Source organism: Palaemon carinicauda, chromosome 27 (assembly GCF_036898095.1).
Source record: "Palaemon carinicauda isolate YSFRI2023 chromosome 27, ASM3689809v2, whole genome shotgun sequence".
Taxonomy (NCBI): domain Eukaryota; kingdom Metazoa; phylum Arthropoda; class Malacostraca; order Decapoda; family Palaemonidae; genus Palaemon; species Palaemon carinicauda.
Window position 1 is genome coordinate 35018906 of NC_090751.1, and position 16769 is coordinate 35035674.

At 44.8% G+C, this 16769-nt stretch overlaps 1 protein-coding gene across 3 annotated transcripts in view; it reads right to left on the minus strand.

The window, feature by feature from the left end:
- Positions 1-16769, minus strand: part of Dlish (Dachs ligand with SH3s) — a 117150-nt gene that overhangs the window by 72019 nt on the left and 28362 nt on the right. For 2 of the 3 annotated variants that reach the window (XR_011040093.1, XM_068351020.1), the window contains exons 4-6: positions 15666-15765; positions 699-829; positions 380-569 (exon numbers count right to left, since the gene is read on the minus strand). Coding sequence is in view for 2 of the 3 variants with exons in the window: in XM_068351020.1 (XP_068207121.1) it covers positions 380-569; positions 699-829; positions 15666-15765 (421 nt within the window). In the remaining variant the exon portion in view is untranslated. The remainder of the gene's footprint in view (positions 1-379; positions 570-698; positions 830-15665; positions 15766-16769) is intronic. The other variant, XM_068351021.1, reaches the window with a different exon arrangement.

A 16769-nucleotide genomic window follows, 5' to 3' on the forward strand; every position in this document is an offset into this window, starting at 1 on the left:
AGTACATCATTGCTTTACCATTTACCCCTGACAAACTGGTCCCAGTATCTCAAAAATTTGGTCCTAGTGATACCTGAAGTAATACAGCAATAAAGTACATACTTTCACTGCACTCCCTGACAGTGCATTACTACGTTTGCAAAAGTTAAAATTCATAAATTACCTGTGCTACCTTTAGGTGCACATATTGTATTTTGGATTGATTGAACTACTTAACAAAATTAATCTGAAATTACTTCAATACAATACCTAATGTCAACAGTGAGTAATTGTTTAAATAAAAGAACTATAAACACAGAAAAACAACAAATGTCAGTATTATCCAATCTAATACTTTCTATAACAAACATGCAGAACTGTACAGCAAGACCACCCTTACCTTGAATTACATCCGCAGGATAAACAAACCCAGATGGTACAAATCCTTCTTGGCCATCTGATCTTAAAATCCAGTACCAGTCTGGATCCTCTCTATTGAGAACCGTGACAAACTCTCCTCTTTCCACGCTTACGTCATTTTCATCTCTCGCAATAAAAGTGTATAAAACAATATATCTTCCGGCTGGGTCCTTTTCGTGAAATAATAAACATTCAATGATTAATGAAAATGAGTTTTAATAAAATGATTCTAAAAAGCATTAATTCAAATCCAAAATATAGGATAAACACTATTCAAGAAAGAGAAAGATTCTACTCACTTTGAAAAATGGGTGAATGTCAGGAGTTGCTGAGCCACTTTGAACTGAAGAATCAGGAGTTCGATTAGGTGGTACACTAATAAGCTTTCCGCCGTAACTTTCGTTATCTGAACCAACTAATCCTGGATTATCTATATAAATCACAAAGGAAATTGTAAAATACCTTTAAAAAATCTGGTAATTTAATCTGAATATTCATCTATTTAATGATAGATAACATTATCTCAATTTTCAATTATCAAAAATAATCCATACAGTTTTAATGAATATAAAAATAAATACAAAAATATTTTATATATACAGAATATTACCTTTTAAAAGTACTGTAATCCTTATTTCTCCTCGTTATACAAACTTGGGTGCTTTAAAATAAGAGAATTTCTTCAGCAGATTTCAAATAATTAACAAGGTAGTTAACGACAGGTTGTGAGCATGGGCACATAGAATTGCTCACTTCCCTGTAAAATCTTTCTAAACCTTTGGCTCAGGACTGAGAGGGGTGATTGAAGTGGAAATTTTACTTTAAAGGATTCTGAATTGTATAGCCATGAAAAATACAAATAACTTTCAAAATTTGTTTTTGTAAGTGTTTAAACACTTCATCCTTTAAAACAAGAAGACACACTTAATTGTGGGTAAGAAGTCCTATAAATAAACTGATGGTTCTTTTTCTTCCTTGGAATATGCTAGTATTTCTGGTCCTGTACAAGAGCCTCCTACTACCCCATTATAAGAGATAAGTTGGCTAATAGGGCCTGTCCAGCATAATAAATGTATATACTGTACCAGGTATGCAGTCAATGACAAAATCTTTCTCCCCTGGAGAGGAAATGCAGTCAGAGATGAAATACCAGGTACATAATGGCCAATGGGTTGGTATTCATACCAACATCCGTGGAGTAAAACTAATGCTTAGAGATCCAATCAAATATGAATGGTGCTCAGAAATGTCACATCCAGCATGCAATGGCGAGACTGCATCATCCCTACGTGAGGGAAAGGTAGAAAAAGCAGAAGAGCCAGTCATCCTACCTTTCTTTCAGATTTACATCAAACAAGTTACCATAGAAAAGATTCTTACTATGACATATTCGAGCTGAACGGCTTACACAACTACTTAACCAGCCACTACATGGCCTAAAACAAAACAGTTGAAAGACTTGTGGATACACTCCCTTGAACAGAAAGCAGTGAAGGTTGCTTAGCACTTCCCAACTCCTTCACCTTTCCAACAGTGAAATCCTTTGAAGTCTAAAGAAGCACCCCTACCCAACTTGGTAAGCTGTAGATCGAGCTGGTAACTCGACCACCTCAATGGTCAAAGTGTATGCTCTTGATTGTGTCACAAGGCTAGAGACTATTCTTCAAAAGCTCTTATTGGTTCTACCAGTGCTAAGGAAGAGTCGTTAACATTCATGCCTGATTTGGCAAGTCCTATTAAATAGCATCGGGAAGCCCTTATGGGATACAAAAGTATCTCTTCTCAATTACAACCCAACGCTTCATGAAGTGAGAGGATGGAGAAGGTCTTGAACCTAGGTTGTGCACAGACAGGTTCTGGGTTTTGGTCACAAATTGGCCACAAAATTAAGAGACCTTTTACCAACATTCACTGGGTTAACACATATGCATCCATGAATCACTGTAACTCTTTCACCAGAGCTATGATCAGTGGGCTAACACAAATGCAACCGTGCATCCCGCTAACTCTCTTCACTAGAGCTATGACTGATAAAGTCTTGAAAGTTAGATCTCTACCTAATGACTCTCTCAAAAACTCATATGGGACGAGTAACAGTCTAGAGAACAAAGGTCAATTCCCACTCTGGGAGCTTGAGGTACTAGGGTGTGCAAGACTGCTCAAGGCTATTAAGAGGAGCTTTTTGGCAAAGATCACAGAGCAAGTCTACAATCAGTATTATAAACTCTAAAAGAATATTTCACTTGGCTTATAGCCATCTATGAGTAACAGGTTCATCTGAGACCAGGCTTGATCAACACTCAGTTGATCAGCCAAAGAATCTTCCCTGGAAAGTAACTGGCTGACAGCTCTACAAGATTTGCCTCTCAGAAATGTATCTGCTTTGTCAACTTGCAAAGAGGTGAGATAACTATGTCTCCTTACTTATGGACAGAGCTACCGTACAGCGGTGATATTTCTTCTCATCAACACTACCTGATGCATATTTAATCACTCTTTCAAGGCTGCTTGTATCTAAACAACATTGATGAAGATGCATTTCTTCTGCTGACAACAAAACTAATGCAACCAAGTCGACCAGGAGAAAGCACCACTTCTATTTGGAAGCATCTAAGAACATAACATGCATGGAGATTCAACTTCCCTGGTTAGGTTCTCTTCGTACAGCCACCACATAGAATTGGCCTATATCTCCTGTCCCAATTGAACAATATAAAACAAGAGATCTCTGGAGAAAATGGCCTTAACTCCCCTGAGGAACATGCTTCTCCTACAAGGAAAGGTGACTGATAAGACTTTGACAGGCAAGCTGGAAGTTCTATTTGGACAGAACGATTGTGCTACTTCTCTGAGTTTACTGATGCTATAGCTTCACTACTGCCATGTTTTATCAGCATGCTCAGTTACTTCAGCCTCTGCTTGGGGAAGAGATTCTACTTCTCCCAATTTTCCCAATCCCCAGATTGCAACAAACGGTGAGAAGACGATCTCTATCCTGTAGCAACTGCCTCACAGGAGAGGAGAGGCTCAACTAATTGTTGACAACATTAAAGACATATCCCATACAAATGAGACTCAAGCTGCCATCAGCATAAACAGTTGTACACCTGGAGAGCAGTGAACTGTTCGAAACATCAAAAATTTTAAGTAATTTTTATTTTTCCTAACATACTTACCGAGAACTACTTTCTTAGGAGTTACCTGTAATCTCCTCTCTACCGACCAGAGTTTTGTGTAGTATACCCTACACCCGTTTTCTATGGAGGGCTAACCCGGGAGTGAGAGAACGTGCCCCGAGGGTAGCCTTGAGCTAGGTCGAGGTCCGCTTGGGTCCCGTTAGTCAGTAAGTTCCTCGGATGTTGCAAAAAGTCCCTGCAAGGGCAGAAAGGCACTCGGGGAAGGTAGGGAGGGCCATTACCCGAAAGTAGTTCTCGGTAAGTATGTTAGAAAAAATAAAAATTACTTGAAATTTTTGATTTGTTCCAACACAAACACTTACCTCGAACTGCTTTCTTAGGAGACTTACACTTTAGGAGGTGGGAGTGGCTTCCTGACCTTCAGACCCAGCAAAGCGGACACCAAGAAGCCTAGATATGAACTAGATTCTAAAAAACAAACTACACAAAGAGCTCATGTTAGTGTCTAAGTACTCACCCTTTGAAAAATCTTCTGATGTTGAGTCCGGTAACAAAGTTGCAGTGACGTGTTCTTCATTGGTTACATAAGTGTGGTTATCTCCGATAGGGATAGGAAACGGGGATTAGGGTGAAAAGGAACGAACCTGTGTCTCCTAGTTTTGCTATCCACGATTGTGCCTGGGGCTTTACCGTTAAATCACTTGGAGCACGGAGATGACTGTCCCAATGGAGAACCCGTCTAAGGACCTTCTTGAGTAGTCCTTGGGGTAATGGGCAGTAAAGGTTGACTGGTTCGACCAGGTGCCCGCTCGAAGGATCTGGCCCACTGCCATGTTCTTCTCAAAGGCTAAGGAAGTGCTCAGACCTCTGATGTCATGGGGCTTGGGAGTACCTAGCAAGGCTAGTCCCTCCTCCTTGTAGGCCCTGGCAATAACTTGTCTCAACCAAAAGGATATGGTATTCTTCGATACCTGCTTCTTTGTAACACCTGTGGAGACGAAAAGGCTCTTGATGCCTGGACGGAGATGTGCAGTCCTCTCAAGGTATTTTCTAATGGCACGGACAGGGCATAACCTCAAATCCTCAGGATTCCCAGTCCTAGGAATAGCTGGCAGAGAGAACCCCTCGAATTTAGGATCCCAGACTGCTGGGTTCTGGGTTTTCGCCACGAACGAAGGGACGAACTTGAAAGAGATCTCTTTCCACCCCTTCGAATGAGAGACGTCATAAGACAGCCCAGGGATCTCACCTACCCTTTTCGCAGAGGCCAAGGCCAACAAAAAGACTGTCTCGAGAGTGAGATCCCTGTCTACAATATCCTTCATTGGTTCAAACAGGGGGCTACTTAACATCTTCAGGACCCTAGCTAAGTCCCACTGAGGCACCCTAACAGATTGAGGGGGGCAGGACTGTTCAAAACTCCTGACAAGCATAGAGATGTGTCTAGAGGAGCCCAGGTCGATGTCCTTCAGAAGGAAGACTTGACCCAAGGCTGCTCGTACTCCTTTTATAGCTGGGATTGACATCCCTATCTCGTTTCTCGTTTCGTGAAAGAGGCCCACTTCGCTTGGTAGACCGCTGCCGACGACCTTCTCAGGTATCGCGACATCCTCTTAGCCGTTCCTGACGAATATCCTTCCTTCCTCAGGAAGCGCTCGATAGTCTCCAGGCGTGAAGGCGTAGAGACTGTGGGTTGTCGTGGAACCTGAGAAAGTGTGGCTGTTGTAAAAGATCTGGCCTGTCAGGGAGTGGCCACGGAGGATGGTTTGTCAGGTCTTTTAGGTCTGCGTACCACTCTCTCTCCGGCCACCAGGGCGCTACCAAAGTCATCCTTAAGTTCCGGGCAGCCCTTATTCTGTTGAGCACTTGCCTGATCAACGTGAAGGGGGGAAAAGCGTACACGTCTAGGTTGTCCCACTTGTGCCGAAAGGCATCCTCCAAGGCTGCCTTTGGGTCTGGGACAGGAGAACAATACACGGGGAGTTGTGCGTTCAGCTTGGTTGCAAAAAGGTCCATCACCGGGGAACCCCACCATTGAATGATGAGTCTGGATTCTTCTGGGAGGAGGGACCATTCTGTTCCTACTATCTGACAAATCCTGCTGAGACCGTCGGCTAGGACGTTCTTTTTCCCGGGATGAACCTTGCCAATAACACTATCTGGTTCGCTTCCGCCCAATCTAGGATCTCTAGGGCGAGATCGCACAACTCCCTTGATTTTAGGCCCCCTTGCTTCTTTATGTACGCTACCACTGTGGCATTGTCGCACATCAACGCCACAGTGTTTCCCCTTAGTAGATCGATGAAGTGCAGGCAAGCTTTCTGGACTGCCTTCAACTCTAGGACATTGATGTGTAGGCCTTTCTCCCCATCCATCCAGGTTCCTCTCGCCGTCCCGTTGAGATGGGCTCCCCATCCCTGGTTGGAGACGTCTGTGAATAGGAGCAACTCTGGAGGTTCGGTCGCGAAGGGCATCCCCTTGAGCGAGTTCGACCGGCAATGCCACCATTCCAGGGAGGGTATTGTGTTTGGCAGGACTGGAATTGATTTCTGGGGCAAGTCCAGTTGGTTCCAGAAGTTCTTCAGGTTCCATTGGACGGTCCTGAGTCTGAGTCTCCCCAGGGGAACCAGTTTCTCCAACGACACCAGATGACCTATTAGCCTTTGCCAGTCCTTCGCCCTCCTGGGTTGCCCTGACAGAAAAGGGAGAAGGATCTTCATAAGATTGCTTACCCGCTCCTCTGACGGAAAAGCTTTCACTAGTAGGGAATCCAGTGTCATCCCCAAATAGGTCATTCTGGTGGAGGGAGATAGGTTCGATTTTTCTGAGTTGATCATGATACCCAGACCCTTGCAAAACTGGAGAAGTTTTAAACCCTGCTCCTTCAAAACGTCCTCTGAGGAGGAAAGAAGCAACCAGTCGTCCAGGTACCAAATGAGGCAAATGCCCCGCTCGTGAGCCCACACCGAGACTGTCGTCAAGACTCTCGTGAATACCTGGGGAGCTGTCGACAACCCGAAGCAAAGGGTCTTGAATTGCAGGATCTGGGTACCCCATTTCACCCGGAGAAACTTCCGACTTGAGGGATGGAGCGGGATTTGGAAGTATGCGTCCTTGAGGTCTATGGTCATCATGTAGTCTTTCTCCCTCAAGGACAGCAAGACCGACTTCGGAGTGTCCATTTTGAAATCTGTCTTTCGCACAAACTTGTTGAGAGATGACAGGTCTATCACCGGTCTCCACCCCCCTGTCGCCTTTTCTATCAGGAACAGGCGGCTGTAGAAACCTGGTCCCGGGTGCAGGACCTCCTCCATGGCGCCCTTCTCCACCATCATGGACACCTCTTCTTGAAGAGCCGCCCTCTTCAACGGGTCCTTAGGGGCCAGCCACTCCGACAGGCTGGCCTGAATTAAAGGCGGGGGTTCCGTTAAGAATGGTAGCCTGTACCCCTCCTTCAGTACGGATACTGTCCAGGGCTCTGCTCCGTGAGCCTTCCATGCTTGCCAATGTAGTCTGAGGCATCCCACAACCTGAGGCTTGGGCAGGAGTAGGGGGCCTCCCACTCTACCTCCTCCTGGAGGAGCGGCCTGAACGGCCTCTCCTGGAGGCAGAATACCCTGTTCTAAACGAGGCCGACGCTGCTGGAGCTCCTCTACGGGGGGGGGCTGAGGCGCTGAAGCCCACGAGGAAGAAGGGGCTTCTCTCCTCGTCAGGTTAGGCGGGGCCTGAGAAGTAGAGGGGCCGTCTGATACTGATCTCTTGTAGGGGGGCCTCCTTACCGGTTGAGGCCTGGGAGCGTTCACTTCTTTTCGTTTAGCCACCTTTTCCATGATCTCTTCTAGCTCTTTCAAAGGGAACAAGGAGTCACCCCACACAGGAAGGCTCCTCATGGCCCTCGCCTCCCTGTCTGGGACCTTCCGGAAAAGCTTCGCCAGAATAGTGTCCCTTTTGCAAAGAACCCAATTCGCTGACAGGGCAAAGGACTGATACGTGAGGAACTTCAGGGTCTTGCCCCCGGAGATGATAAGTTCCCTCAGGAGGTTTTGCTGCTCCGGGTCCGTCAAGTCATATGTGGCTTGAACACCTACCAGTGTGGAAGCCCACCAGTCCAACCAAGAGGAGACGTGCACCAAGTCTTTCGACATCTCCTCCATCATCGCAGCCTCCCACTCTACCTCCTCCTGGAGAAGCGGCCTGAACGGCCTCTCCTGGAGGCAGAATACCCTGTTCTAAACGAGGCCGACGCTGCTGGAGCTCCTCTACGGGGGGGGGGGCTGAGGCGCTGAAGCCCACGAGGAAGAAGGGGCTTCTCTCCTCGTCAGGTTAGGCGGGGCCTGAGAAGTAGAGGGGCCGTCTGATACTGATCTCTTGTAGGGGGGCCTCCTTACCGGTTGAGGCCTGGGAGCGTTCACTTCTTTTCGTTTAGCCACCTTTTCCATGATCTCTTCTAGCTCTTTCAAAGGGAACAAGGAGTCACCCCACACAGGAAGGCTCCTCATGGCCCTCGCCTCCCTGTCTGGGACCTTCCGGAAAAGCTTCGCCAGAATAGTGTCCCTTTTGCAAAGAACCCAATTCGCTGACAGGGCAAAGGACTGATACGTGAGGAACTTCAGGGTCTTGCCCCCGGAGATGATAAGTTCCCTCAGGAGGTTTTGCTGCTCCGGGTCCGTCAAGTCATATGTGGCTTGAACACCTACCAGTGTGGAAGCCCACCAGTCCAACTAAGAGGAGACGTGCACCAAGTCTTTCGACATCTCCTCCATCATCGCAGCCTCCGACTGCGAAAAGCAAATCGGGGCTGAAGAGGCTCTGTCCTCCGTGGCACCCTGTCCCAGAACGTCGAGGGCAGGCTCCACCTTGCAGGCTCCCGGTCGTTGTCCCTCCGGCACATAAAACCTACTCTGTGCCTTGAGCCCTTGGAGCAACTTCAAGGAGCTCTGCGTTTTGGGAGCTTCGGCATTGCCTGCCACAACTCTATCGACATGAGCCCGTCCCAGGACGAGATCTCGGGCCACAGGCCGGGCCAAGGAGGTTTTCTGTTGGACGGGTGCCTGCATCAAGCGGGTCAAGCTGGACCTACAGTAGTCCTCATCGGTTGAAACCTGTTCTTCAATCCTATGATGCCTTCGAATCAGGCCTATAGCCTTCCGATAGGCCGAGTCCTCGGTCGGGGAACCTTCTCTACCGTCCGCAGTACCTTCCGCCTGATCCTGAGGAGCCGGTTCACCGGGTACTCCCACCGGGCGCTTCGGTTCTGGAACAACAGGCACTCCCCTGCGGTGGTACCGGTCTTCCCCGGCGGGAGCCTCCGCACCAGGTTCGGGGGTCAGAACTGGCATCGCCGTGCCGGCGAGGACTACCGTTCGTGTATTCTCTATGGGGGACGAGGATGCGGATCCCGTGGGCTGACCCGACGGAGGGAACCGTTCCTTTAAGTCCGAGGGCCGAACCAGCTGTGCTGATTCGGCCAGGCTGCCCGTACGGAAGCACGGTTCCCCCCGCTGGGCGGGGTGAACCAGAAACTTCGCGGCCTTATGCCTGCCTGAAGAGGCCTTCTCGCATTTCTCCCTGCGAGGGTCATATCTGCGTCTGGAGGATGGCCTTCGTGGTGAGAAATCCCTGGACTGCCAGTCCGGGGAACGCTGCAATTCAGACTTACGGGGAACGAAGACCCAATCACCATCGGGGGACCTACTCCTCCTCTACTTCCTCCGTGGAGAGCGGGACCGTCTCCTACTGAACCTCGTACGGGATCTTGAGCGGGAACGCCTGCTCCTGGACCGCTCCCTCCGTCGCCGATGTCTCCTCCTGGTTTCCTCTTCTGAAGAGAACGAAGCCCCACCATCCGAAGAGCCCGACGAAACTGTACCACCCGCACGACGGGCAGAAGCGGGGGCTACGGAGGGCTTCGCGACTTGCTGCGTACCAGAGGTCGAGGGTTGTAGGAAGGTTTCTGGAACCGCCGTCAGAGGAGCTAGAAAAGAGGTTTGGCGCCCTACAATAGGGAACAAGGTATCCAGCCCCTCTTCCATCCGCATTGGGGACCTACCTGGCGTTTTAGGGAAGGGCTCACTTACCGTGGAGTCCAACTTACCCTGGGCGTCACCAGCCGCTGAAGAACCTGAAACACAGGCCCACGAAGCGGGCGAAGAAACAGGCACAACATTACTACACCACAAGGGGTCGTCGAAGGAAACGTGCCTCCCAAGCACAAGGGCAGAGTCTCCAGAACCCCCAGACACAGCACTACCAGGCCCCCCACCAGCCTGAGAAGTCCCAGCAAGCCCGGGTTTTAAACTGGTACACTTACTCTGTTGAGAAGAGGTGGAGGTACTTCTGAGAGAGCATATGAATGAGTACTTGGAGGTATGCATTCTTCAGAGCCAAATACACAAAATCTCCTTCTCTACTGGAATTCAGGATAGTTCATACCATCTCAATTCGGAATCTAACTGCTGTACATACTGGTTCAGGAGAGAGAAGTGGATAACCGGTCTCTCCAGCACCCAGTTGACCTCACCCAGAGATATATGTCTCAAACATATTTGAGAGCTTTCTCCACCAACACATCTTTTACCTTTGCAACAATGCTACGAATTTCGGTGATATTGGAGGATAGATACGAACACTATAGGTGTACAAGATAGGGGAGAAACGACAGTCCAATAAAGGCAGTACATACCAATCTCAAAAGGACAATCACTACCTAAGATTCAACCTCTGACAGGTTGCCCATGGTAAGCATCCCAATACAGTACTCGTGGCAGCAGGAGGTGAACTCCCGCAATGTGTACCCCTCTACCTCTTCTCTGCTTCCCTTCCTGGACTCGTCAGCTTAGGGGCCTTAAAAGGCTGTGCATCCATAGATCTTTCAGAATTGTGGAAGTTGCAGGTGACCCTGATCAGGGTCTATAGTAAATTGGTGACCTTCTTCCCCACCGATCCTGCAGATGTCCTTGAAGAGCCAAAGACCTGTTTACTGCATGGTGAATCAGGAGGTACTGCAAAGTAGTTCTCCACTCCTCCGCATCCGTCTGCACGACTCTTTAGAGGAATGATGTGAACCCCCAAACCAAAGCGTTCTAAAGCACTAGTGCTACCTTGGGACCAATTAGTTTGAGAATTGGGACACCAGAGCATCACTCTCCTTCAAAACCCAGTTGGTCCACTAGTTCATTGGGTGGTGTGATAAAATAGGTCACTGCTTTCCCACCAGACACCAGGAGTCTCCTGTATTTTTCCAAAGAGTCATGAATTATTGTTATTAAGTCTTCATGAAGTATATCATGGCATCTGACCACTGGTCAAGCTATATGACTGCTTGAAGGGTAGCCCTGGCACAAGCCTCCATGAACTCTGACATAGAAGCCTCAAAAGACTAATCTGGGACTATGGGGTAACCTGAAGAGGTGCTAATGCTGAAGACTCGGGCATGTAGAACCTTTGCTGCCGCATAACTGCAGGGTACGATTTTATTGGACCATATGGAAGAGAAAAATTAATCAGACCAACAGATCTGATCGCCAGCTCAATCCAGTGCCAACAAGCAAGATCAGGCAATGGCAGCTCCAGCGAAGATTTTGATCCTTGAGGGGAATCAAAGCACAGATCAAATGACAAACGTCATACCTGAAGCTGGCACCATAGTTGGCACACAGAGTTTGCTAAGCTCACAAATGATTAGAAGGACCTCCACAAAAAGGTAAAATTCAACTCTAGGGCCCGAGAATCCTGAGTGTCCTCATCCCTCGCAATGGATCAAGTCTCAGCAGGCTGCATAGGAGTTCTACTGCCCCTACAAATAAGAGTGCTATGTCCCAACAACAAAAACAGCAAAGTAAATGGGGGTTGATGAAAAACAATGAAGGAGCAAGCTGGTTGTCATCTGAAAGAGAAAGACCACTAGCTTTGATCAAACCAGAGAAAAGATTAAACAGCCTTGGATGGGGCAGAATAGTTCATCTGTACTTACAGAGGCAGAACACAAAAATTAAATCTTTAACAGCACGTTCACCATCTGTCAGTAACTATCTCATTGGCTACTTTAACAACCATTTCATATCCACGCAAGAAATTCCCTATTTTAAATGATGAAAGGTTTGTATACGCATAGGTATAAACCATATTACAGTATCTATTAAAAGTGATACATACAACTTTACTGCATATCAAAATTAAAATGTATGAAAAAAAATTCAAAAATATTGCATCACAAATTTTTTATAATGTGTACTTTTCCCACCTATGCAATCCTAAGTTCCTAAGGAGATCACTTTAGCATGAAGCTAGTAAATATGGAATTGCAAGTTAAAGTTATAAGATGATGGACTGGATTGGAGTACCAAATAGTCTTGCCTTTGCAGATCTCCCTTTCATTTTGGCAAATAAGAGGGGAGATTGAGGGAGAATTCTCTTAAAAGGATAACAAGCCCTAATCATTTAAAAATAGGAGACTACATCATTGGTGGGAGGAAGTCCCCTGTGAACCATACTGGAGGTTTCTTTCTTTCCTAGGTAAGGTTGATGACCTTAAAGCACCTCCTATACAGTGACTTTTGTATGATGACAAAGCTGTTAAGATTCAAGCTAAGGTTTGTCCAATCAAATTAAATTAAAGCAGGGGAAGAACTTTGGTCTCTCTGAAAAGAGTGAGTCAACTGTGTGCCTCAATGGTCACTGAGAAAATGTGCTTGGGACATGAGTAATGGATTTGAGTATACCAGATTCATCCTTCCCTTAGACACAAAAGGATAGAGTTACTTCTTATAACAATGACTTTGTAAGACTGAAGCTCATTCTTCTTCTTCTTTAGATTGCCCGGAGCTTCTCTCCGGACAGGGGCTTTTTGACGATGCGTCTAGCCCCTAGGTGGTTACTGAAGCTCATGTATCTAAATTACATACATCAGATGTTTGACCTAGCAAGTAACAACCCGACTGCTGCTTCTACTAAAACGGACAGGGAAATAATCAGAAGAGCCAGTCATTTCACCTTTTATTTATAATCTAGTCTTAACTCATGCTCCTCTATCCAGAGGGGAAGCTGGAAGAACTATACAACTTGAACTGCCACAGTACCAAAAGTGTGTCCAAGCAATTGTGGGAAACATCTCCAAAATAATATTTTGTGAGGGTGTGGATTTGCTTTAAGGTACACGCCTTCAACTCCTGATGAACCGGAATCTTCTGCTTAAAGAAAAGGTAAGTGAAGGGGCGATATATCGAATTCATGAGTCCTTAAAAGTGGATTTGGCTCAACCATTATATGGGGCATGGATACTTTTGATTACATTGCAAAGCCTGAAACAAAGTGCATTCTTGGATATCTCCTTGTTGGTCTTGCCCAAGCTATAACAAAGTGTCTTGGATACTCAGACCTGAAATCTTGAGTCCTCTTCAAGAAACATCAAAGCAACCTCACAAGAAAGAGAAACCTCTCATCTCAATAGCTGAGTAAAATCTCAAAGGGATGAAATTAAGAAAAACTCGAACCTCGCTAAGGAACCACAGGCCTCTTTTGTCTTCCCTATGTAGTCCAGAAGAAGGACAAACAACATAGAACTTAGTACAAGAGTTCAAGAAGTTCTCCAACTCTTTTCATCGAAACAAGAGCTAGTAAAAAATTCATGAGTAACAGTTATATATTAAACAACCTATTCAGTGGCTCAAAAGGGGGAAGAGTAAGAGTCCCCAAAGACAAAGGTCACATCCCACTCCAAGGCCCTGAGCTTACAAGGTGACCATGACTGTTCCAAGCTCCTCATAAGCATAGATAGCTTTCCGAGGAAAAAGAGTCCACCACTTGTCACCCTTAACCTACTGAATCACTATTTTGCTTTAGATGTACCCCTTCTACAACACCAATAGCAGCTGGTCAATTTCCACTATCAAAAAGTTGTTTAGGACTGTTGAAGACATATAAACTTCCCTTACAAAGACCTGTAAGATTAGCGTTTCACCCAGAATATAGGAAATAGTCTCCCACCATGAAATGCAAGCAAGTTCACAAATGGTACCTTTGACAGTAGGATGACAGAAGCTGATGGGCCAGGGCAAAATGTCCATTGAGACAACAACAACAAAGAGTTGGAAGGTTGAGATACCACTCAACTTAAGATCAAAGTCTTTCTGAAATCGAGGAATCTTGACATAAATTCTTAAAGTTAAGTTTATTTTTCTTAGCTATACAGTACAAACTGAGTCCATCCTTTTAAATAAGTTTATATTTTCAGAAGTGCTGAAACATACATTGAATTGTTATTGAGGTAATGACAAGCAACGAAAAGGGGAAGCCCAGCTCCCTCACTTGTCACAGAATATCGGTTTTGTTCAAAGGCCTAGAACTAAAAATGGTGGTATATTTAGTTTAAAGGACTCCGGTTCATAAAGCTAGGAAAATTATAATTACTTATTCATACCAACAAGAATAAAAACCTTAAATAGATGACACCCACTCGTGAGAGGAAGACCCCTAAAACCAAACAGAAAATTTCCTTTCTTTCCTGGACATGTCATCCTCCCTGGTCCCACAATGGAACAAAGATGATAACTCAAACAACTTTGAAACAGCTTGTTATATGGATGTAGCAGCTATTATGGCCTTGGCCAGCACTGACTTAAAAAAAAAAAGCCAGTACAGTAATAGGACACAGAAAACCTATCTCCTAAACATACAGATGATGTCAGCCATATCACACACAGTACATATAGAGAAATGCTTGGTAACAGACCAACTGATCTTTCCCCTTCTCAGGAGGATTGAGGAGTTGCTTCTTTATAAATGTAGTCTGCATGAAAAGGGCTCCATTGTGTAACTCAACAATATCAGAAGGCTGACCAGCGTATAACAGTTAAGGCTGCTTCATCCCCTAAAGAGGGGATCAAGAAAGAGGTAATAGAGTTAATTCTGTCTACCTCTCACAACTACTGTACTAAACAGCCCTCTCAGGGCCAGGTTAAAAGGCTCATGGTTAATGTCCACAAGGTATAGAAAGACAAAAGGTAGTCTATACCTTCAGACTTGACCTTCAGCTCCAAGTATGCAGACATATAAACTGGAAAGTAAATATGTTTGTGGTAGTTCTAGCCCTGTAGATTACCACCCAATTTCCATAATTTTCATATCTACATTTTTTGAACGTCTGTTAGCAGAACGTCCAAATAAGTATGCTGACGTTAAAAATCTGTTCCTTAGTTTGCAATTTAGCTTTTGCAAAGGCCTTGGAGCTTGTGATGATCTTACAGTTTCCAATGCTGTACAGGAACCCCTTGATTGCAGTCAGGAACTTTGAATGATTGTCCTTGATTTTAGTCTTCCCTTTGACTGTCTTAGTCATGAGGTCCTAGTTTTCAAACTCAACCAGTTAGGAGTGTGTCTTTTCTTGACATCATTATTGAATTTTTAGGTAATAGATAAAACAAGCTTGTTGCATATGCAGTTAATGCTACTCTTTTTGCGTTAGTCTTTCTTCCCAACATTATCCCTACTTTAAGGGGTCGTTTGCCGATACAATAGCATCGGGCATGGTTTATAATTTGGGAGAGAGTTTTTAGGATCGCATGTCCTTGCAGTCATCAACTACAGTTATTGGCATTGGGCCTAGCCGTCGACCTAATGGTCTAACTGCAAGGCAGCAGTTTCCAGTTATTGACAGCGGGCCTAACCTTTTGCTAAAAAGGAAGACTGCAAGGCAGCAGCTGTCCTTTTAGTAGCTTTCTACGTCACTCAGGACATACAGTGGTATAATTCTTAAACTTATAACACAGGGCAAAAGTATATATATGATTACCAGTAACTCGCACATTGACAAGAGAGACTCGCAAAAATGTATAATTCTTTTCAACAACAAACTGTAACAAGACAAATTCACTTTTGTGTTAATAAATGACATAAATTTCTGAGATCTTTAAAAATGGTCTTTCACTCAAATTTATATAAAAGTACTGAACAAAAATGAACTTGAACAAAACATTCTAAACGTCAATACAGTATTGTACTATAAAATGTTGTATTTCATTCTCCAACAAAAATCAATGTACCATATACTTTACAAAAAATAAGATAAGGCCACTTATTTTACAAACAATCATGGCATATCTTATAATATCAAGCAACAGTTTATCCACAAACCTGTTCCACCAGAGTTGATTGTACCTATAGTTGTGTTGTGATCTGTGTCAAGTCCTCCACCTATCCCATCCGTAGAATTTCGGTCTCGAGGCATCTTTTTCTGAAAATCAATACCAATTGTTTTAGAATTGCAGTACAGTACACAGTACTGTAAATAGATTAACTACAGAACCAATTAACAACAAACTTGACTTAATTTTTCAAAAAATAGATAAGAAAATCCTTTGTAGCAACAATAGCAGAATTATGTTCTCAATTAAATAAGTTTCCATCACCGCTATACAACTATTTATAGCCCCAGTGAAGGATTAAAAACCATTTACCATAGTATTATGTAGCTATCTAAAGAAATGGAAAATAGAATTATGTTATTTTCCTTAGTAAAATAAATTTTTGAATATACTTACCCGATGATCATATAGCTGTCAGCTCTGCTGCCCGACAGAAAAAACCTACGGGCGGAATACGCCAGCGATCGCTATACAGGTGGGGGTGTACATCAACAGCGCCATCTGTCAAGTAGGTACTCAAGTACTCGATGTCAACATAGAACCAATTTTCTCCTCTGTCCACTGGGTCTCTATTGGGGAGGAAGGGTGGGTCCTTTAATTTATGATCATCGGGTAAGTATATTCAAAAATTTATTTTACTAAGGAAAATAACATTTTTTAATATTAAACTTACCCAATGATCATATAGCTGATTCACACCCAGGGGGGTGGGTAGAGACCAGCATTACATGTTGACATTATTATGAGCTAAGTATTCCGTATTTCATTTTAGCAGTTATTCAAAATAACAAGCATAAAATAAATAAGTACCTGGTAAGGAAGACGACTTGAACAATTACTCTGCCTTTTTAAGTACGTCTTCCTTACTGAGCCTCGCGATCCTCATAGGATGCTGAGCGACTCCTAGGAGCTGAAGTATGAAGGGTTGCAACCCATACTAAAGGTCCTCATCAAAACCTCTAATCTAGGCGCTTCTCAAGAAATGATTTTGACCACCCGCCAAATCAAGTAGGATGCGAAAGGCTTCTTAGCCTTCCGGACAACCCAAAAATATTTCAAGAGAAAGATTAAAAAGGTTCTGGAATTAGGGAAT